We start from the raw sequence: 22,435 nt of genomic DNA on the forward strand, positions 1-22,435 counted from the left end.
TTTTGTGCAAAAGAAAACTGAGGCACCAAGAGCTTGACTTGCCCAAAGCAACATATCTCATGAGCATTGGAGCAGGATTCAGCCCTTAGTATTTCCCACTTTTGATACATATAGTGGCAGTTGTTTCAGAAGAAATGAGCTTGGCTTGGATTGCTCCAAGTACTGGTTGGAACACAGTACAGCAGTGGAGCAGAGACATAGGAGATGACACTGTGGGGTAAGCACAGGCCAGTGCATGTAGCCCATGGGGCCAAGATCAGGAGAATGGGAAGCCACTGGGCAGGTTTTACAAGGGAGGCACTTCATATTGTTTACATTAAAAAACAAAATAACCCTCTGGCTCCTTTGTAGAGATGGATTATAGAGGGACAAGAGTAAAAACAGACCCAGAGAAGAAGCTGACGTAGGCAGCCAGGCAAGAAATAATGGTGGTCGGTGGTAGATGGTGGCATATAAGGCAGGTGGCTCTAGGGTCTGTTTGGAAGTACACCTGGCAGGACTTGCCACTGGGTTGGCTTAATGAAGGGAAGAAAACTCAAGGACGATGCAAGTTCTTTTTTTAGCCTGTCATTTCTGGTTTGGGGCTACCATAACTAATGATTCATTACTTTTATGAACATACTTTTATGCCATTTGGAGCACGTCTCTGAATGTTTCCTTAGAATAGATTCCTATAGAATTACTACATTAAGGACCAAGTCTGTTTATAGAGATTTTCATACTTATTGCTTAGTTGCCTTTCTAAACAGTGGTGTTAATTGACATTCTCACTATGTTTCAGTGTCATTTTCCTATCCTTACCAGTGCTGGAGTCAGTCTCATTATTCTTTTAGATTACTTAGAAAAACAGTATCTTCGTAACATCTGTTAGCTAACTGAACTCAAAGTGTAAGGCCAGTAAAGTGAGGAAAGTGTTTGCAGCATATATGTGCATCATAAATTGCCACAAACTTAGTGGCTTTAAACTGCACCCACTTATTATGTCATAATTCTCTAGGTCAAGAATATGGATTTGCTTGGCTCATTCAGGTCACTGGCAGAATTCAGTTCCTTGTGGTTATAAGACTAAGGTTCCTATCCCTCTCCCTCAGTTCCATAAGACCTTCTGCATTTCTTCTCATGTGGCTGCCTCCTCTTCAAAGCCAACAGTGCTGTGTTGAGTCTCTTCTTGGGCATTCTTCTTCTGCCACATTCCATGTTCTGTGCTTTTAAGGGTTCCTGTTTATTAGATTAGCCCACTGAGATGATGTGCCCTTTTGAGGTCAACTGTGCCATATAACAAAACAATCACAGGATTGCTTTCTCATCACATTCATAGGTCTTGGGGATTAGGAGTTGTGGAGTCTTGAGAGGGGATTGAATTCCATCTACCACAGTCTGTTCTCTGGCCTCTCAAATGTGAAATATATCTTTGTTCCCCTGAGGTTTCCAAGAGTCTTAACCCATTATTGCATCAACTCAGTCTAAAATCTTATCTAAATCTCATTAACTTGAAGGACCAAGACCTAATCATCTCAGTCAGGTGCAGTTGAGGCTCCTGAGCACAACTCCTTTCAATTAGTTGACCAAAGAAACAAGTTCTTTGTTCCCATCATATAGTAGTGGAGTGACAGAAGGTAAGATATCTGTGTTTTCTAACATAGAGAAAAAAAAATGTACATGAAAGATATTAAGTACAGTATTATTTGTAGTTACACATGCATACCCCAGAAACATCATCAATGCTTGCAATAGAAAATTAAGTAAATTTTTTAAATTTGCTTCTCTTGAGTATGTATTGGCCATTAAAAATGTTAATAGCAAAAACAACTTAGGAAATACAGCACCTATTTTTCCTTAATAATAGAGATGGGGGTCTCACTGTGTTGCCCAGGCTAGTCTCAAACTCCTGGACTCGCAATCCTCCCACCTCGACCTCCCAAAATGCTTGGATTACAGGCGTCAACCACTGCACTCGGCCTTTACAGACATGGTTTTGCCATGCTGGCCAGGCTGGTCTCGAACTCCTGGCCTCAAGTGATTTGCCCACCTCAGCCTCCCAAAGTGCTGGGATTACAGGCATGAGCCACTGTGCCCAGCCTACAACTGCCTGTCTGACCTTTCTTGTTCTCTGTTTATTCTCTCCTCCCCATATTTCGTGGTCCAGAGAGAAAAATAGAGATGGTTGCATATTTCAGAGCAATCAAGACTCTATTCTCAAGCATTTTAACAGCCACTAGAAGCCCCCTATGTTTGCCACTCTGTCGGGGGGCACTTCATGGAGTCAGGTAAGATGCTCATTGCCCTCTGGCACCACCTGGTCTGCCTCCAGTTGGGCAGGATATTGGAGGCTGCTAGAAACTTTGACTGCTAGCTCCATGAACTGTGGCTTGGGAGCAGTAACCTAGGTCAGGAAATATTCCTTCCCTAGGAAACCTGGCCTTGTCCATTTAAGTCACAGTATTCTGCGATTCCAACCCATCAGGTGGAACTGACTGGAGGAGCATCTACTTTTGGATTTTTTCCCAGTTCTCTAATTAATGACTTCTTACCTGTAAGCTTAGATTAGCTGCTGTATATAAGGCTTTCCCAAGGTCTGGCAGGAACCTGCCACTGCCCCGGAACTGTCAGGTTTGTATTGCTTGCCAGGGCTCTGCAAAGATTCCAAAGCACATCTTTCAAAATACTAAATATTTTTGTTGTATTATATCCATATCCATTACAGAAAAAACAGGAAAGTATAAAGAAATACCTCACCACCCAGGAGTAACTGTCACTGTTTGCACTCTCAGTACGCTTCTTTCTAGTTGTAATTATACATACCACCACCACTACCCTGCATACACACATTTTTCACAATTAATTTCCCTAGGCTATTGATAAACCCCATTTCCCCTCGATACTTAACACTACAGCATGAGCGTTTTTCCACATCGTTTTTAAAACATTCTCAGAACATGGTTTTTATTGTTTCTATGGCTACATTTAGGAACCTGCCATGATGTTCCTAACTGGCCTCCATTTAAGCTGACTGCAGTTTCCTTGATTAATGTCTTTGTGAATATATTTTAATTTAAATTCTTTATTCTTTATTTAAAATGAACACCTCGACAAAAAATTATCAGATCAAAGAATATAGAGATATATAAGAGGGTCTCACTCACTACTGCCAGCCTGTGCTCCACATCTTCCCGCTGCTCTGCCGCCTAGAAGGAGGAGCTCTTCCCGCTCCTCCACCAATCACAATGGAAAAAGAGATTGCCATACTTGTCATTGACAATGGCTCCAGCATGTGCAAAGCTGATTTTGCTGGGGATGACGCCCCTTGAACCGTGTTTTCCTCCACCGTCAGGTGCCCCCAACACCAGGGCATGATGGTGGGGATGGGCCAGAAGGACTTCTACCTGGGCGACAAGGCCCAGAGCAAGCACAGCATCCTGACGCTGAAGTACCCCATCGAGCACAGGATCGTCACCAACCAGGAAGACATGGAGAAGATCTGGCATCACACTGGCTACAGCAAGCTGCGTGTGTTCCTGGAGGAGCACCCGGTGCTGCTGACCGAGGGCCCCCTAAACCCCAAGGCCAACAGAGAGAAGATGGCTCAGATCATGTTTGAGACCTTCAATACCCTGGACATGTACGTGGCAGTCCAGGCCATACTTCTATGCCTCTGGGCGCACTACTGGCATTATCATGGATTCTGGAGATGGAGTCACACACAGTGCCTGTCTACGAGGGCTGTGCCCTCCCCACGCCATCCTGTGTCTGGACCTGGCTGGCCAGAACCTGACCACCTCATGAAGATTCTCACAGAGTGTGACTACAGCTTCACTAGCACGGCCAAGCGGGAGATCGTGCATGACATCAAGGAGAAGCAGTGCTACGTCGCCCTGGACTTTGAGCAGGAGATGCCCACTGCCACGTCATCCTCCTCCCTGGAGAAAAGCTACAAACTACCTAACAGCCAGGTGATCACCATTGGCAACATGCAGTTCCAGTATTTGGAGGCGTTGTTCCAGCCCTTCTTTCTGGGCGTGGAATTTTGCAGCATCCGTGAGATCACCTTCAGCTCCATCATAAGATGTGATGTGGACATCCACAAGGTCCTGTACGCCAACACAGTGCTGGCCGGTGGCACCACCATGTACCCAGGCATCTCCAACAGGATGCAGAAAGAGATCACTGCCCTGGTGCCCAGCATAAGGAAGATCAAGATCATTGTGCTCCTAGAGTGCAGGTACTCCGTGTGGATCAGCAGCTCCATCCTGGCCTCATTGTCCACCTTCCAGCAGATGTAGATTAGCAAGCAGGAGTATGACGAGTTGGGCCCCTCCATGTCCACCGCAAATGCTTCTAAATGGACTACAAGCAGATGTGTAGCATTTGCTGCATAGGGTAATTCAGATGTATAAATTTGCCCCGACAAATGTATACACCTCATGCCAGTCTCACAAAACTGGAATAAGCTTTTGGAAAGAAATTTGTCCTTGAAGCTTGATCAGCAGTGGATTGTATAACTTGTTGCTAATTTTGACCTTGTATTCAAGTTAACTGTTCTCTTGGTATTTGTTTAATACTCTGTTCATGTCTCTGATTTCAACCCTTAGCACATGTGGTTTGGGCACTTCATGACTGAGATGAAGAACATGCCTGTGGAAGACAAGTCCATGGCTTGGTGGGTCTGTGTGGCTGGCAGTCTCCCACTGGTGCAGGGTATTAATGTATCAGGGCTGAGTATTCTGGGATTTCTCTAGAGGCTGGCAAGGGCTCCTGAACCAGTTGTCATTTCTGTCTTGCCTGTAGGACCCAGTTTCCTTTCTTAGCTGATGTTTTCCTGCCAGAACACCATGGGCTGTTACTTGCCTTGAGTTGGAAGCGGTTTGCATTTACACCTGTAAATTTATTCATCCTTTTCATTTATGTAAGGTTTTTTTTTGTATGCAATTCTTGAGTCTTTAAGAGATGACAACAAATTTTGGTTTTTTTACTGTTATGTGAGAACGTTAGGCCTAGCAGCACATCATTGTGTAAGAAAAAATAAAAGTGCTGCCATTTAAAAAAAAAAAAAAAGACATATAAAACTTCTGAAGGACTATGTATTTTTATGTCTATCTATATCTATATATACTACAGAGATAATATGGAATTACTCTCCAGAAAGCATGCAGTCATTTATGTGCTTTCTAGCTCATGCATTCTCCATGAAGGCAGAAATCGGCTGTTGGGGTCAGGGGCAGTCCTAGAGATTACAGTGGTTTGTGGCCCTCCTTCAGGTACAATGCATAAACAGATACACAGTATATCTATAGTACTAAAATTTTATACAGGGGCTATATTGACAAAAAGGTTGAGAAGCACTGTTCTAGCTGTATGTGACTCCATACATCTGTCTCTACTTTGGAAGCTTCTGTCTGAATCTTAGCTTTGGGATTTTGGTTTTGGGTTTAAGAATAATATTTTTCTGATGTAAAACTTCTTGGTTCATTATACAAAGTTGAAGAAACTGAGAAAGATGTGAATAAAATTTATCTGGAGGTTACCAATATTACTATTTTAAAATATTAATATTTAATATTTTAATCTATGTTTTTAGGTTTGTGTTCCGCCCTTCTTACATAATTGTCATTGTAGGATTATTGTTCATCTGAGCCAAGGACCACCCTGAAATATCCCTTGTGTTATGGTCTCATGCAGGGGTTTGCCATGCCTGCAAGTGTGTTTGTGATCCCACATGTATCAGGTGCCTGGCTGCTCTGGGACTTGCAGTAATTGTCTCTTGTTTGTTTCAGGTGTGATCCCCTGGGCCCATTTGCTGTCGGGGGAGAAGACTTAGACCCTTTTGGGTGAGTACTGCTGGGGAGGTGGCAGCGACACAACTTGCTTTTGTGGCTTTTCAGCCCCAGTTCATCTTCTAATTTTAGAGTTTTCAGTCAGTCTCTTCCTTTGGGGTGGAGGAGGGAGTTGTTGCTGAGCGGCTGAGAAAGCACTGCCACATGCGCTGTCCCTCCTCAGCTAGAGCAATGCAGGAGAGCGCTGAGTGTTGGCAGGGAGGTGAGCAAGCCCAGCAGGCAGCTCTTCTGCCATTTCCCGGTCCCCCTGCCCACCCTAGTTTATCAACTGTATAGTGAAGAGCAGATGGTGGGCCTTAGGGCAGCTCAGGGCTATTTAGAAATTACCCCACTTGATAAAGGGAGCCTCTGAGCCCCATTAGACTCTGGACGGTTCTTATCATGCATCCAACAAAGTTACTATAGCCTCTGCTCTCCACTCTCTTCCCTGAATGATTCCAACTAGATTTTAACCTCTGCTGCAAAGTGACCCCAACTTCAGCATCTCATTCCTAGACAGTGGGGATATAACTAAGCAGTGACCTCAAAATTTGGGGAACCATCAGCTCATTCATCCTAGTTTGAGCACATGAGGTCAGGTCCATGGAACTCCATGAGGGACAGATGCTGTCAGGAGCCAGACTTAGGCAATCTACAGGCAGTCAGAAATTGCCCTGAGTCCCTTAAGGGAAAGAGCCAAAAAACCAACATCACGAATTTTCTCAATGCTATTATTAGTCCTTAAACCTAAAGTAGCACCCTGCAGAACCTTGTGAGTGCATTGAAGTTGACCTTGGCAAGTTCTGGCTCTTGGTCTTGATCAAGTTGGCCCTCTTGGGTATAGGATAAGGCAGGGATCTCAATTTTGAGGAGCCCTACAGAACCAAAAGCACTGTGCAGAAGAACCAACCCCTGCAGAGCCAAAAGTACTCAGCTGTGAAGTATGCTCTTCGTATAGGCTTTGTGTTCTTGCCCTTGCCCACTTTTTGCTGGCTCTCAGGCAGCCATCCACATGTCTGCTTGGGCCATCTACATTAGACAACCCAGCCATTCTTGGTCCATTCTCACCTCCCTCACCTGTTCTCCAAGGGCAGTCCTTGCCACACCTGCTTACCCAACTTTTCTTCTTGCCTTAGGCATCGGAGAGGTGGCATGATTGTGGATCCCCTGAGATCTGGCTTCCCAAGAGCACTTATTGACCCTTCCTCAGGCCTCCCGAACCGGCTTCCTCCAGGCGCTGTGCCCCCAGGAGCTCGCTTTGACCCCTTCGGACCCATTGGGACCAGCCCACCTGGGTAGGTAGTCACTCAGGTATGCTGAGAAGTAGGACCTGATGGCAGCTTGGCTCAGTGTGGCAGCAGCGAAGGTTTCTAGCCCCAGGCACACAGTTGCCACTGCCTTCACCTGTTGCTGCCAGGAGAGTGGAGCCTCCTCCAGGGCCCTGCCTGATGTCTCCCTGGAGCCTTCTAGGAGCTCCCTATCCCTCAGTGCCTCTCTTTCCCCAGCTCCCCTCTGGGGAGGACTCAAAGGAGGAGGAGGAACTAACAGTTCTTGAAAGTTAAGTATGTGTCAGAAACTCATTGGATCCTTTCTTCAGCAGTCTTGGGTAGATAGTGGTGTCTACATTTTATAGATGCAGAAAGTGAGACCCTGAAAGATTAGGTAACTTATACCAAGTGGGGGAGTCAGGATTCAAACCCAGGCTGTCTGGCTCTTGAGTGCATGTTTTTAAATTCCTCACACCACCACATCATTTTGAAGGGCAGGTTCCCTCAGTGCAGGGTCACGTCTGCCCATGTCCCCCTGGTCTCTCCATCACTCCAACTCATCAGCCCCTCTTTCCATTCCAGACCTAACCCAGACCATCTCCCCCCGCCGGGCTACGATGACATGTACCTGTGAAGGCCTCAAGAATGTAACATCCCAGGCTTCCCTCCACTCTCCTGGAGCTGCCACTGCTGTCCCCATCAGCAACCATGTTCTTGCGGGCTGGGGGCAAGGGATTCTGCTCATATGTTTGCAGGCCGGCTGGGATAGCCTCCCCACCCCTTATCAGAGCCAAGACACCTGCTGCAGCTCTCCACCTAGCTGCGGATAGCTCCCAAAGAGAAATCAGTGTGTCTCTTTCACCACCAGCTCCTCCCCTTTCACCACCAACTCCTCCCCACTTCCCAAGGGAGACTCCGGCAACCTTCAGCAACATATATCCTCGACCAGATGCAGTGCTATAAGAACAGAATGCATTTTGGATGTTATTATTAAGAACCAAATGTCAATACAGAATTCATGTTGCCGGCTTCCCACTTTTCTTTTTACATTAATGCATAGCTCCTTCCATTTATGAGACTTTAGAGTTTGAGTTTCTGTAGGGCTGAATGACTCTTTTTCCTTCCCAGGGCCCATTCTTGCTTCTCAGGCACCTTCCGTTCATTAATTGCCATTGCTCCTGACATCACTAAGATGGGTCCCGATCTGGCTGCATGAATGGAAGTGAGTGACTGGAATCCCATAGGCCACAAGGATGACTTTCACAAGGGCAGGAACATTGTGGAAAGACTACATCATTCTGATGAGGCAAAATCCTCCAGCTCTTCCTGTCTGGGCCAGTTTTGTAGGTCCATCTATGCATGGGCAGCAGTAGTCAAAAAGCCAAGGAAAAAACAGAGCAGACCTGAAGGCTAATCTTATTTTTGCCAGTAACTTAGTGACTGACCCTAAGCAAGTCCCTTCTCCTCTTAGGGCCTTGTGCCAACCCTGTGAAATTGGAGGTGGCTTTCCTGCTCTAAAGCATTTTGATGTCTCATTCTGTGTTTGGTAACCCCTGTAAACTGGGGCAGAGGAAAAGAATGATGGTTCAAGGCCGTACTTCCCTTGAACCTTGTGTGGTTCTTGCCTAACTGTGGTTTTTGGACCCCATGGGGCCCAGACCGAGCACAGGAGCATGGACTACATCTGAGTATGGTGTTGAACTTTGGGAGGAGCAGGGAGTCCTGTGCCTTGTGTCCTGGCCCACCTGACCTTTGGTGTTCTCCGGATCCTTTTCAGCCCGAGGCCTGACAGACGCGGGCAGTGATGAGCCCTGTTCTGGAGTGGAAAGAGCACGATAGAGCACCAGGCTAAGAGGCACGAGATCAAGGCGGTAGTCACTTCCGCTCTGCAGCTAGCATTTCAACCATATGTGGGTCCTTTCATTTCTCAGCTCCTTGGATTCCTTCCCCTAAATTAGGACCTATTATTTACCTGTAGGTAAACAAGCTACTGTAGCTCTTCTGAGGTATCTGCTGGGCTGTTTTCTGTAGCCTCAGATTGCATATCTTCTTAGCCTGAGAACAGGTAGATGAAAACTAAATCGATGCCTAGGCCCAGGGTCAGTCTCAGATGGAAGCTGGGCCTGGGTGGGGAGGCTGTCCTGCGCAACCACCTGGGTACTTCTGTCAGTCCCCATGGCAAGCAGTGATTTAGTAAAAGACCCCAGAGACTGGGAAGCCAACCACCTTGAAACCTTTAGAACATCTCTGCTTTGAAGAAAGACCCAGAGATCAGGCAGAGGTGCAGATTCGATCATTACTCATAACCTTTGAGAGCTGGCAAATGGGAGGAATGTTAGTTTTTGTTTTGGAATTGGAGCATACTTGCAACCAAAAGGACTTAGAGCAGTTTGCTCATAAAAACATCCTTTATTATAAAAGGAAGTATTTAAAGGATGATAAAGACCATCAGACAGAAGCGGGGAAGGTAGATAACTTTTAGGATCTTGATGTGAGGAAAAGATAAAATTTAAACAATAAATTTGCCACTTAGATTTTCTAGTAGCAAAGGTCGAAAAGATAGTCATATACAAAATTCTGTTTTCTGAAAACAGAAAATTGTGATTCATCTGCAGAATCAGCCATTTTCTGTGAGTTTCCTTGCATCAAGGACACGGAGAAACAGAGTCATTTTCTTTGGTGTTCTATGGGAGGAAGTGAATAGAGCCTTTAGGAACTTCCTGGTCAAGCTGATGGTGCTTATTTTGGTCTGGGCCACTTCCCTCCTTCCAGTCATGAGTAATCATCAAGCAGGAGGTTGGAACGTTTCAGGTGTATATTTTGTAGAACCCAAAAGATTGGAGCCTTAACAATAAACATCAGCACTAAGTGACCTGTTCCTCCTTTTTTTAATAACAGCTTTATTGAGATATAATTTACATACCCATAATTTACATACCTGTTTAAAGTATACAATTCAGTGGATTTACTGTGTTCACAGTGTTGCAAATACACCACCATTTCTAATTCCAGAACATTTTCACCACCTCAGAAAGAAACCACACACCCATTGGCATGACTCCCCATTACCTTGCCCCCAGCCCCAGGCAACCACTAACATCTATCTCTAAAGACTTTTTTTGTTTTTTCTGGACAGTTCTCATAAATGGAATCACTCAATATTATGGCCTTTTGTGTCTGGCTTCTTTCATTTCATGTGATGTTTTCAGGATTCATTCATGCTGTAGCATGTATCCATGGTATGGATATATCACATTTTGCTTATGCTTTTATCAGTTGATGGACAGTTGGGTTGTTTCTACAAAAAGGCTATTGTGAGTAATGCAGCCAAGAACATTTGTGTACCAGTTTTTGAGTTTTCAGTTGTTGAGTTTCAGATGTTTTCAGTTCATTTGGGTATATACCAAGGAGTGGAATTGCTGATTCACATGGTAGCTCTATATTCTACTTTGTGAGGAATTGCCAGACAGTTTTCCATGGAAGCTGTACCATTTTACATTTCCACTGGTAATTTATGAGGCTTCCAGTTTCTCCACATCCTCACCAACACTTGTTATTTTTCATGCTTATGGCCATCCTAGTTAGTGTGAAGTGGCATCTTATTGTGGTCTTCTCTTCCATTTTTTTAAAAAAGAATTTTGACCTACACCACGCAAGGCAGAGACCAGAGTCAGTTCCCCTTGGGGAGCAGTCTGTGGTTTTGATCATCACCACCTTGGAATGAACATGGCTGGTGAGCTGCAGAGGATTTGATTAGACTTTTGGGGATGGTTCTGGGCTGGATGTGATACAGGGCAGGTTCTGTCTCTAGAGAAAGTTCTCATGACCTTTTCAGGTCTAATGAGATTCACATCATCACTTTGGTTTGGTTTGAAATTTCTTTGTTTATCCAGTAAATTACAAGTAGAATAAAGATCTAGTTCTAAATTGTCTTTTGGTGGTGAAGTGCTATAGACCATCTCGGACCGTTTCTATGATGTACCAGCATCCCCCACATCTCACCTTCTCTTCTTTGGCTTGTCCCTTCCCCAATTCTTAAGAGTTAGCTGTGTTTCTTACTGCATTTGTCTCCTAAGTCATAAGCGCCTGTCAGCCTTCATTGTGAAGTCATGCGTCTCTCGAGACCGAAGCTCCGAGAATGTATTGTGCTCACAGTGGAGGTGGTGTGCCTGTGCTGGATGGTCATTAGTTGTTGACATGTAGTTAGAAAATAGGTAGCAGGTTCCACACAGCCTCACTCTTTGGAACCTTGTTTCTCCTATGGCCTCCCTTTCTACTGTCGTTAATAACATTCTGTTAATGATCCATTGCTCTCTTCACAGGAGAAAATTAGAATCTGTGGAGCAGTTTGTATTCTTTGTCACCTAAATTTGTCTACTGTACATTTCCAATAAGGCTCCACCAGGGCAAGGGAAGATTCCCCACATGTGTATCCCCAGCTGTTTCTGTCATAAAACTTGTGTGTGTATAAACCACTATTGACTTTTTGTACCAAAGGAGATACTCAAAGACAGATATCCAAGTCCCCAGCCCTTTATTGCCCTTGGGATACCACAAGGCACAGATATAGGCAGCTGCTGTGTGGCTCTGGAGTTCCTAATTCCCAGATTGTAGCAATGAAGATGTGATCCTGTTGCTCTCTGGACCATAACCTTTTTGGTTACAAAAGGTAAATTTCTGTTTATTGCAGCTGAGCCCCAGGACTAATGCATCACTGCATTAACCCGAGGACACATGCACCAAGTCACTGCAGCCATGCTTGGTCCTGAATCTGTCCTGGAGGGTGGGTCAAAAGGCAAGTATGGCAGGTAGGATGGTAGGCAGGGAGGGGTGGCAGGGCCTAGCTGGCTGAGGACAGACCCAGCAACAATGACAGGAGATTTGAACACCGCACAAGTGGCAGTGCCTGTGGGAGGCGCAAAGTGGAAGGCCCAGCCCCTGCTTAGAGGAGCATGAGGCTGACGGTGCAGTGCAGTAGAGGACACTGGGTGGCCATTTGAACAGCTGCGCTCCAGATGAGCCACCTAAGGTGAGTGTTGTGAGAGTCACCATGGGTTTAGAGGGACAAGGTAGTGAGAGGATGCTGCTGACGCAAACAGTTCTCCATGAGATTTGTGTACACTTAAAGTGTGAGAAGCTCACATGTACTGTCTTTTTCCTTTACATGAATATCAAGTACAAAGAATTGAGTCAGTCAGTCCTCTTGGTTAATGGCACATTAGAACTCTGATTTGAAGTTTTCATTGATTTTGCCCCCAGGATCCACTCCATTCCTTTGCCCCCATGGGTCACTCAAATGTGTTTCATGTATCTTTTAAAATTCGGCACCTTTATAGCATACATTATATCTTCAAATCATAACCATAATGAGGTGTTATCCCCATTTCCTATACCAGAAAAGAAAGGATTGGAAAGGTCCAGTAATTTGCTCAAGGTCAAGCAGGAGTCTCAGACTCTGTCAAGCATGGGTTACTCACAGCCTTCCCTTTGTCAGTGTGTGGCCATCCTCATCTGCAAAGTGAGCATCACTCCTATCTGCAGGATTCTTGCAAGATCCAACCAAATAATGTGTCTTATTAACAGAGAGTTGGGGCTCGGTGGGTGCTTGCTGCAATTGTTACTGAAGTCATATGGGTAGATAAGGGTGGGACTCAAGGACAAGAGAGGAACCTTGGAATATCCCCCGGTGCAGGAAATAAGCATTTATCTGGTGCACACAGTGTGCTAGGCTTCTCCTCATCGCATGTAGTACCCCTGACAACCCCAAGGTAAACAACAGCTAGTGGCATTAGTTGAGATGCTGCACATACCCCCTGGGGTGGCAGAATCATGATTGGAACCCATGTCAGTGCTCTTTTCAGTAGAACTGCTGTACCCAGACCTCACATTCTCTCTAGGTGAGGTGCATGGGTCCCTGGGCAAAACCCATTCCAGAAGCTGGGAAACCACGTCAGGACTTGTGTTCTTCATAATCCCCAGGATGGTCTTAAGGCTCCTCAGTCAGTCCTGTTTGCACAGCGTGCCTTATGCTCCTGAGTACTTCCACCTGCAGCCACAGTGCCCAGAGCACGTGGTTAGGAGGAGCATCTGAAACCACCTGCACAACCTTCATTCCACAGAGGAAGAAACAGGCTCCTGAAGCCCATATGTGATGGGGAGCTCCTAAGAGGCTTCCCTGGGCCACAGGAATGGGCTCAGACTCTGCGCAGGGCTCTGTCACCTGGCCCCATGTGCTGCTCACCTCAGCCTTCTGAGTTCAGTAGGACGGCAGCTACTCTTCCCTATTGACAGGTGAAAAAGCAGGTCCACAGCTGTTGAGTGACTTTCCCAAGGTCACACAGACCACAAATTGTGGCTCCAAGTCCAAGGCATTTCCAGTGAGCACTGCCCAATTCAGTCATGGAGGTCCCTGAGTGACAAAAATATGAGGGACCCCTTCTTTCCCCGTCCCAGTTCCCGCAGCTAGGCTGAGAAGAGGAAGGTGCCATACAGGTTCAGCACCCTGGTCAGCGGCCAGCCTCCCTAAAGGCGCTGGAGGAGGCGTTTGGAGCTAGGTCAGGACAGTGTCTGCTGCTTCCTCACCCAGGATGGCCCACTCCTGGGGACAGGCAGGCATCCTGAGAGGAGGGGGTCTGGACCTAGGTTTCTTGCCACCCAATACAGAGCCCTGCCCTCTCCTCCTTCAGAAGGAAGCATGGGAGCAGTTCCATCATCTAGGTTTCTTGGTTCTCAGGACAGAAATTCAAGTGAGAAGCCTATGAAGAGAGGGATGGCCCAGGGGCCCTCAGCCATGGTGGCCTTGGACAAGTTTGGCTTTCCCCATCTGTAAAATGTAGATAAGGATGGACCCACCTCCCCAAGATCCTGCCTGTGAGAGTCCATGACTAAGTGGGCCATGGGCTGGACTGAGTTCAGTGCTCCCTTAACCTGCCCTCCTCCTCTTCCCCACAGAGCTTCCCAATTTACATGTAAACCACGGGCATCAAAGTGACAGCTGATAGCCCAGGTTTGCCCACAAATGTGCTCTGACTGGCTGCATTTTATTAAATTTGAAAGATGCATGATGGCAGCTATTAAATTTGAGTTTTGACTCTGTTCTTTACCAGTGGTGTGACCTTCGGCAAGTCACTTAATCTGGCTATGCCAAAGCATCCTCATATGTCAAATGGAGGTAGTGATAGGACCCCTCTATAGGATTGTTGTGAGTTTTAAGTGATCCAGTACATGTAAAGACATAGATGAGAGCTTGGCACAGAGAGAACACTATTGTTTAAAAATTGGGTGACTTAATGTGTGTAATAAGTAACTGGTTCATTGCAGTGTACAAACATGAAGTGTTTTCTTTTTATCCAGCTGACATCTATCAAATACTCCTTTCTTATCTCAACATCTTGGGCCCAGCCAGTAACTAACTGGGCACTTTGGTTTTCAAACTCAGTCCAGCCCAGCTTAAACTTTCCAACTCCCAGACTTCCAAGAGGTGGTCTCTGGCTTCGTCTGAGGTCTCTTGCTCCTCCAGTGTGGTGGGTGAAGGGGAGGAAGGGAGAAAAGTAAAGTTTCTTCAGTGGCCATGATGATGTTGGTGAGAGGAGATTTTTTTTGTTTGTTTTTTTGTTTTTTTAAGTAACAAAGTCTCTGTTGCCCAGGCTAGAGTGCAGTGGCATGGTCAAAGCTCACTGCAGCCTTAAACTCCTGGCCTCAAGTGATCCTCAAGATGGAGTCTTGCTATGTTGCCCAAGCTGGTCTTGAACTCCTGGCCTCATGTGATCCTTCCGCCTCAGCCTCTGGAGTAGCTGAGATTACAGGCACAAGCCACTGTGCCTAGCTATGGGTGTTCTTACTCTAATTCATACTAGGGTTTTGGGTTTGGTTTGGTTTGGTTTGATGCTGGGGTTTTTGGTAGACTATATGGATAATTGGGGGGGGCGGGTGGTGAGTGCTTTGTCCTGGACTCTCAGAGAGGAGTGGGGACTCCTGTCTATCTAAGAGGCTCACAGCCCATCTCTTTGATGTAGTATGCTGGGCTGCAGTCACCTATGCCACCCACAGCTCAGCCTCCTCTCACCTCGCTGCATCAGTGCTTGGAGCCCCAGGAACACTGGGGTCCTCTACCTACCTACAAGGGCCTTAGGACACTGCGAGGGGAGGTAGGACTGTCCCTCCTCCTCCCTAATCCCCAATACCACCATCCCTTCAAGTCAGCATGGGCTGTTCCCACGGGGGCCTTCCCACCTCAGGAATTCTCTGGTCAGAAATAGACCTCATCTTCATGTTCACAAACGCTTCTGAGCTCCAGAAGATACATTTCAAGCCCTCTCAAGAATACCCTCCTTACATTTTTCATCTGTTCAGTGCAGTATCTCCAAAACCTAGCACAGAGTGCTCAAATCTTTGTTGAAAGAATGAATAAAGGGTGCTTGGATGGGTAACACTCAGGTGGTCCACAGGCCCTGCAGCTTAGCCCTGCAGCTGGGAGGCAGGCATCAGTCCCCTTCTTAAGTGATTTAGTAAGTCCTGGACAGGGGGAAGGGTGTGGAGGTCTGGTCCCAGCAGGTGGCATCTCATTGGACACTCCCTTGTCCTCAACCACCATTCTTAGGCAGCGGGATAATCCCTTTCAGCATTCTTTTACCCACACAAAGGTCCAGCAGTCCAGCTGCTCTTGAAAATTCAGGAGTTCTGGTAACCCTGAGCCCATCCACCACAGGGCATCAGCCAGCCGGAATTGAAGCAGACCTCCCCTTTAATCCTGCTGCTGTCACAGCCACCTGCTTAGTTTGTTACTGTCACCTGCCGAGCCCTGCAGGCATTTGCACTTGGGTCCCTGCTTTAATCTGATGAGGAAGGGTGGGGGCTGTCAGGAGGAGAGTCAGCAGTAGTAACAACTCTCCTGTGGGTGCCTGACCCCCATGAGTGACTTCAATAAAATGAAATGCGGACACAAAAAGGAATCAAAAAGAGAGGAATAGGGGGAGATTGGAGGAAGAGAAGAAAGATGAGATGGGAGAGAAATGGCTTTTGCTGAATGCCCTTGGCCCTAAGTCAGTACGGCCCAGACACTGAGCCACCCGGGAAGAGGTTGGCATGGAAGCTGCCTTCTTCCTCTGCCCTCCCTGCTCCCCTGGGGCCAGCTTTCCTTCCACTCAGTAACCTCCCCGTCAGCCCAGGAGAGCAGCAGCCGCCGCCTTGACCTTGGTGGCTCAGAGTCCAAGTAGGGACTGGTTGTTGAGATGAAGTACCTGGAGCTTGAGGTCATGTCCTCTGGCTGCAGCAGGATCTCTGAGAGAAGGGCTGGGGGTACTGGAGTCCACAGTCCCATGGACGGGCCTCCCCAGTGCCAGTATCACCCCTAAAGTGCATGACATCAAAAGATTCTTCTTGCCACACACATCTGCAAGCAATTATAGTGGCTGACAGTGACCTCTCTCCATGTGCTATACATTGTCTCTATGTGAACTGAGTCTTCATAATAGCCCTGTGACTTCAGTACTGTGGTTGTCCCCATTCTATAGATGATGAAACGCTGAGGCATGCCCTTCAGTATGCCTCATCCCACACTCCAGCCCAGAATGCAGACCTCCCTTCCACCCCCGGCCACCCCCCTCCCCACCCCCACTAACCCCTCCCCCACTACCACCACCACAGTGCATGCCACGCTGTGTAGGCCTCTGAGCCTCTGCTTATGCTGTTCCTCTGCTCTGAGTGCCTTTCCTTCTCTCCACTCTCTCTTCACACTGGTACTGCCTCATTGTTTTAAGATTCCCATTAGACACACCCTTCTTTCCTGGAAGAAGGGTGACGCTTTCTGACCCCAGTTCAATCAGATCTCTCCTCCACACACAGAGCCCACTGCATGACCATCACAGCAGCAATCACTGCCCTGTTTCCCAGACAGCCTGTGACCAACTCAAGAGCAGGGTCTGTGTGTACCCTACAGCGCCTAGCTCAGGGAGGAATGCAGATTGTGTGTGAATGAATGAATGAACAAACGAACATGAATAGCTAACATCAAGCAATTATGGGGTGCCAGGCACCGTGCTAAGTGCTTTACAGGTATCATTTTATTTTCTGCTCACCACAGCCTTATGGGGAAGGCACTGTTATTAGCACTACCCTTTTACAGATGAGGAAACAGGCTAAGAGGCATTAAACTACAACCAAGCATCCAGGCAGTCCCACTCAGCTGACGGACCATCCTCAGTGCACCTCCTCTGTAAGGGACTCTGCCTCTGACAAGCCCTCTGAGATTTGAGTAGGGAGAAAGCTCAGAATCACTTGGCCCTCTGGGAGGAGGAAGATGGTCATCCTGCAACCCTCTGCACCATTTAGGTGTCCTGTTCCTGTCCCTTTGCTCATGGAACAGCTTGATCTAGAAGAGAAATAATGTGGCGAAGAGGGTTTTCGGGCCAAAGACAAGAAGATACCACACGGCCAGGGTTGTTACTGTCTTTAGCCAGGCTCTGGCCATTGGGACATTGGCTCCCCTCAAAGCGGGGATTAGAAGCTTGGGAAGTCTCTTGGCTAAATCCTACCCATCTCCACTATGCTCCATCCCTAAGATATCCAACACCTGACCAGTAGATGCTAACATACCTTCACTGACAAGAAGCTCCCTACCACTCCAGCCCAGATCTCAGCAAGTTTCTCTTTCTCTAGCTGAAATGTACCTCCTGGGGACCATCAAAAGGAGTCCATTCTCCAGGAGAGACCAGCAGGCCCAGATGGAGGGCCTCCCTGACTTTGTGAGTGCTTCCTGACAGAACCTGACACAGAACCCCATTTCCTGTGGCTTCTTAATAATGCCTCCCTTCCCTCTGCTACTCCTGCCCCTTCAAAGCTCTCCAGACCCAGAGTACCAAGCTCTCAACTTCGGAAAGCCCTCTGCTTGTGTTCTCTGATCCCCTAGCTTTCAGAGAAGACAGAGTGGGAAGGTTTCCAATTTTCCTGTGGTAGACCAGAGAGATGGAGTCATTTGCCTAAAGGCCCACAGGGAGAAGGGGTGACCAGCAGGACCTAGTTCTCCTGGTTCCCAGCCCAGGACCACACAGTCCCCTCCAGAAATGCCAGGACAGAAACGCTTCTGGACATCTCTGCCCATCCTGCTAAGGGTGCGGGGAGCAGGAAGAATACAGAGAAACCAGCTTCACCTGGGGAGGAGAAACTTGATTGTTGCTGTGAGGTTGGCATCCTGGGAACTGCAAGGCCTATGGCTGGTGGAGAAACAGAAAATATCGTCAATCATCCAGAGGATGTCCTGGCTTTACAAGATAGGTGTCCTTGGCCTCTGGGCTAGGTCGGACAAGAGAAAGCTGTGTGTGTGTGTGTGTGTGTGTATGTGTGTGTGTGTGTACGCGCATGCGCATGTGTGTGCTCATGCACATATGCACGTGTTTGTGTATAGATATGTACATACAGGGAGGACATTTTAAAGAGAATCCCAGGGAAATTAATGCTTATTCTCAAGGAAGGGAGCAATAATGGTGGAATCTCAGGCAGCTGGCGTTTTTGGCTGGGAGATGCCTGAGGTAAGTGAGTAGATGTGATCATGTATACTGGGGTTCTAAAGGGCCAGGCCTGGGCACTCAAGGTCCTTGGATGGGAAGAATCCAGTTGGTTTATCTCACAGGCCCCTAAACACCCAGCAAATGTCTCCCAGGTCTAGCTGGCACCTGGCTATGTCCCAACAAGGTTAGGGGAGAAGGGTCTTCATGAGGGAGACCCCTCTAACCCTTCCACATAAAGCCCTACCAAGGCCCAGGGAGAGGAAGGCAAATGGGTTCCCAAGTTCCCAGCTGCAGGGTCCAGTGACAAAATCAGCGCCTTTGAGGCATGTGATCCTTTGCACAACTGATCATCACCCCTAGAGAGGGCTCCAGGAGTTTGAGAAGGAGCCATGGGCCTTCTGGGTCCTGCATATGGCTCTGCAGCACCGGCAGGTATAGGAAGCTTTTGTTACATGTATTCATCCACTCATTCAACAATGAGCACCTATAATGTGCCAAACATGTTTCTAACACTGGGAGTACAGCAAGAACCAGTTAGACCTAAATTCCGGCTTTCATGGAGCTTGCAATCCAGTAGGGCAGGTCGTGGGTGGGAAAGACAAGTACAAGGCTCAGCCTGCTGGGTCGTGATTAGTGATCAGAGAAAAATAAGGCCGCGAAGGAGAAAAGGGAATGAAGTGGGGTGGGGTACAATTTTAAATATGGTGTTCAGCAAAGGCTTCACTGAGGAGGAGATATTTGAACAAAGCCCCTAAGGAGGTGAGGGAGTGGGCCTTGCATATATTGAGGGGAAGTACCTTCCAGGCAGAGGAAACAGCACGTCTGAAGTCCCTTGGATGTGAGCGTGCCCAGTAAGGTTGAGGAATGGTCAAGAGGCAAGTGTGGCTGGGGTGAGTAAGCAAAGGGGTAAGGGGTGAGAGATAAGGTCAGAGAAGCACAGGGGCCCAATTGCTTAGGGCCTTGTAGGCCACTGTGAGGGATGAACCCCGGTTTGGGGTTACCTGAAGCTTATGCAGTCCAGGGGGGGCATCTTCAAGATAGATAAATCAATTCAGGGCCTTGGAAGGGGCTTGTGCTAGAGAGAGGCCCGGACACTTAAGCTTTGCCAGTCTTGCTATAAATCTGCCACTGGTTGTGGTGATAATTTTGGCTTTTGCCTGGAGAGGGAGCCATAGGAGAGTTTTGAGCAGAGGAGTGGCATGACCTGACCACCCTCTGGCCTTCCTCTGGCTGCTGAGTGGAGGATGAACCTGGTGGTGGGGCGGCGAGGAGGGGAGGAGAAGCGGGTAAGAGAGAAAGCCAGAACACCAGTGAGCAACCCCGGACTGGCAGTGACAGCCGAGGGTGGACAGCGATCAGATTCTGAAAGTGGAGCTGACAAGATGTGCTGATCTGGGATGTGAGGTGTGATAGAAGAAAGGCATAAGGGTTGGCCACAGCGTTTGAGGCCTAATCCAGCTATCCCCATTTGAGGTGGGGAGAGAGAGCATCATCATTCCTGGACCTTATACTATGCAGTTCTCCATTTTATCTGTAATCTGCACCACCACCCTGAGGCAGAGCTTTCGTTAAACCCACTTCACAGATAGAGAAATCCTGACTCAAAGAAGTGGAGTAACTTGCCCAAGGTCACACAGCCAGTAAGTGGCAGAGCCTGGATTCCAACTTTAGTCTTACCAATTCCAAAATCGGTATCTGTTCTGATGCACCAGGAAAAGCAAGGTTTGGGGCCCTAGGAGCGGGTTGGGTGGGAGAGGCAGTTGCTGGAGGAGAGGCACATTTCAGTAACCACAGGGGCCCCTGGGATGCTGCAAAGAAAGTTCTCAGCACCCTACTCCGTGTTCCTAATCACCTCCTTCTTAAACCTGTTTCTGATCCACCAGCTGGCAGATCTCAGCTGTAATCATGGGAAAATGTTTTTGTCATCTCTCAAGCTTTCTTAATTCACTGACAAGGTAATAACTGCCTTGGTCCATTATACACATTTTCTAAAGGAGTTTCAACATTAGAATGCAAAGCAGACTTCTCTGCCTTAGAAAAACCTGAGATTCCCGGGATTTAATCATCAAACAGATTTAGCCCCTAAATCTGTTTCATAAGAAAAAAACAAATGGCAATGTGGCCAGCGTGTCCAGGCCACCCAAATGTGTCTGATTTCTCCCCTAAATAAACTCGTTGCATTTAAACTGATATGAACTGATGGTCCCAGATGCATTCACTCAACAGGTATGACAGATCATTAGTATCCAAATGAGTCTGCCACCATCACAGTAATCCATATGACTTGGTTGATATTTTTATTATTATCATTATGGATTGAAAAGCCTTAGCCCATGATTTGGGATGTCCAATCCTCTGTAGTTTACTTAGAACAGCTCATGCCACGTTCTGTGGCTGTGCCTGCTTGGAGCCTGGGAGAAAGCGACACAACAGCGGAAGCCTAGGACTTGTCAGTATTTTACCATCTTGGAGCTTTGCTCTTTTCAAACCACACCCCTTCAATACCACAACAAAAATCTGGGAAGCCAAGATAAACAACCCTTGTCCCTTCCAGCCTTCCTCTAGCTCTCAGCTCTTGGTAAAACCTACCAGTAGGAGCAGATATTTGATCTGTCATAGAAGCTGTGATATTACACTCCCCAGATGTTCAACTCACTGGACTGAAGGCTCAAGTTACAGCTCATTAGGGCCTCTCTACCCTACAGACTCCATGGCCACCCCACCCTCCCATCCCCAAGAAACAGGATCCTCGGCCCATGTGGCCAACTGAGATGGAGTAAGTAGGACCTACATTGGGCAGGGGATTCACTAAAATGACTCCTGTAGGGTCTCTACACCCGTGGCTTAGAAGGCATGTGCTCTCGAAGCCCTCTGGGGCCATTCAGACTGAAGGATGCCTCCCCACAGTCCTCAAACACCTATGTCTTCTTGCCCCAGGGCCTACTTCCTTTCCTTATCAAGAGTTTAAAGAGAGTCTGCAGGAACCTAGAAACATTTCATAAGAAGAAAACAAATGGCAATGTGGCCAGCATGTCTAGGCCACCCAAATGTGCCTGATTTCTCCCCCGAATAAACTGTGGCTTCACTTTACTACTATATGGGGGAGATTAAGGTTACAAATTCAACATAAAAAATTTTTTTTCCTGCTATCCGAATAAGGTCAGGAGCAAGAGACATACTATTGAGGAGAAGGTGATCAAGGCCTGCATCATGCCCACAGAAATACAATAAAGCCCTCACCCTTTCCTGTGTAAAAGATCCTTCTTGCCCAAAGAACTGGGGAATATTGTGCACTTGGCTTTGTAAAAATGTGTCACTGCAGGAAATTAGACCCCAAGACGAAAACCAGGCTGTCGCAAACTTTGAACTGAACCCAACCCCACCAGGGAGCTCTTTCCTGAGACCATGAGAGCTGCTGGCTGTGGTGGTTCCTGAAGTCAGGCCAGAAAGTGGCAGGGAGAATGGTTAGTGCCTGGTGGATGCCTTCCTCCCCTGGAGGGGTGACTGGAGACAGAGACTGGGTTCCCATTCCCAGGGAAGAACTAGAGGGACCTCAGGGGTCATCCAGTCCAACCCCCTCACTTGAAGGCAGGGCAACTGAGGCCTGGTGAGGGTAGGATCACAGTTTAGTCAGTGGGGGTACTGGGGGTCACTCTGGTGCTGACTTTTCCCCTCATCATGAAGCCACCTCCCACCTTAGATGGTCAGGGCTGAAAGGGACCCCTCAACACCCTCACTCAGCCGATAAGGACAGAAGAGGTCCCTCACTCCCAAGGCATGAGGGAACGAGATGGGCAACCTTTCAAACAGCTCCTGGTCTTCAGAAATGCCAAGAAACCTCATCCTCCAAGAG

General features: G+C 47.5%; 1 protein-coding gene and 1 pseudogene across 7 annotated transcripts in view; both read left to right on the plus strand.

Annotated features, from left to right (window-relative positions):
* PSMF1 (proteasome inhibitor subunit 1) overlaps positions 1-11,005 on the plus strand; it is a 47,875-nt gene extending 36,870 nt beyond the window's left edge. For 3 of the 7 annotated variants that reach the window (XM_025398218.1, XM_025398219.1, XM_025398223.1), the window contains 3 exons: positions 5,772-5,825; positions 6,947-7,105; positions 7,661-9,957. In XM_025398218.1, the coding sequence (XP_025254003.1) occupies positions 5,772-5,825; positions 6,947-7,105; positions 7,661-7,712 (265 nt within the window). In that variant the 3' untranslated portion in view covers positions 7,713-9,957. Of the gene's footprint in view, positions 1-5,771; positions 5,826-6,946; positions 7,122-7,660 lie in introns of all 7 variants that reach the window. The other 4 variants (XM_025398224.1, XM_025398220.1, XM_025398222.1 and 1 more) reach the window with 3 other exon arrangements.
* Positions 3,225-4,339, plus strand: LOC112632546 (annotated as a pseudogene).
* Positions 11,006-22,435: the final 11,430 nt, after the last annotated feature.

Source organism: Theropithecus gelada, chromosome 10 (assembly GCF_003255815.1).
Source record: "Theropithecus gelada isolate Dixy chromosome 10, Tgel_1.0, whole genome shotgun sequence".
Classification (NCBI taxonomy): domain Eukaryota; kingdom Metazoa; phylum Chordata; class Mammalia; order Primates; family Cercopithecidae; genus Theropithecus; species Theropithecus gelada.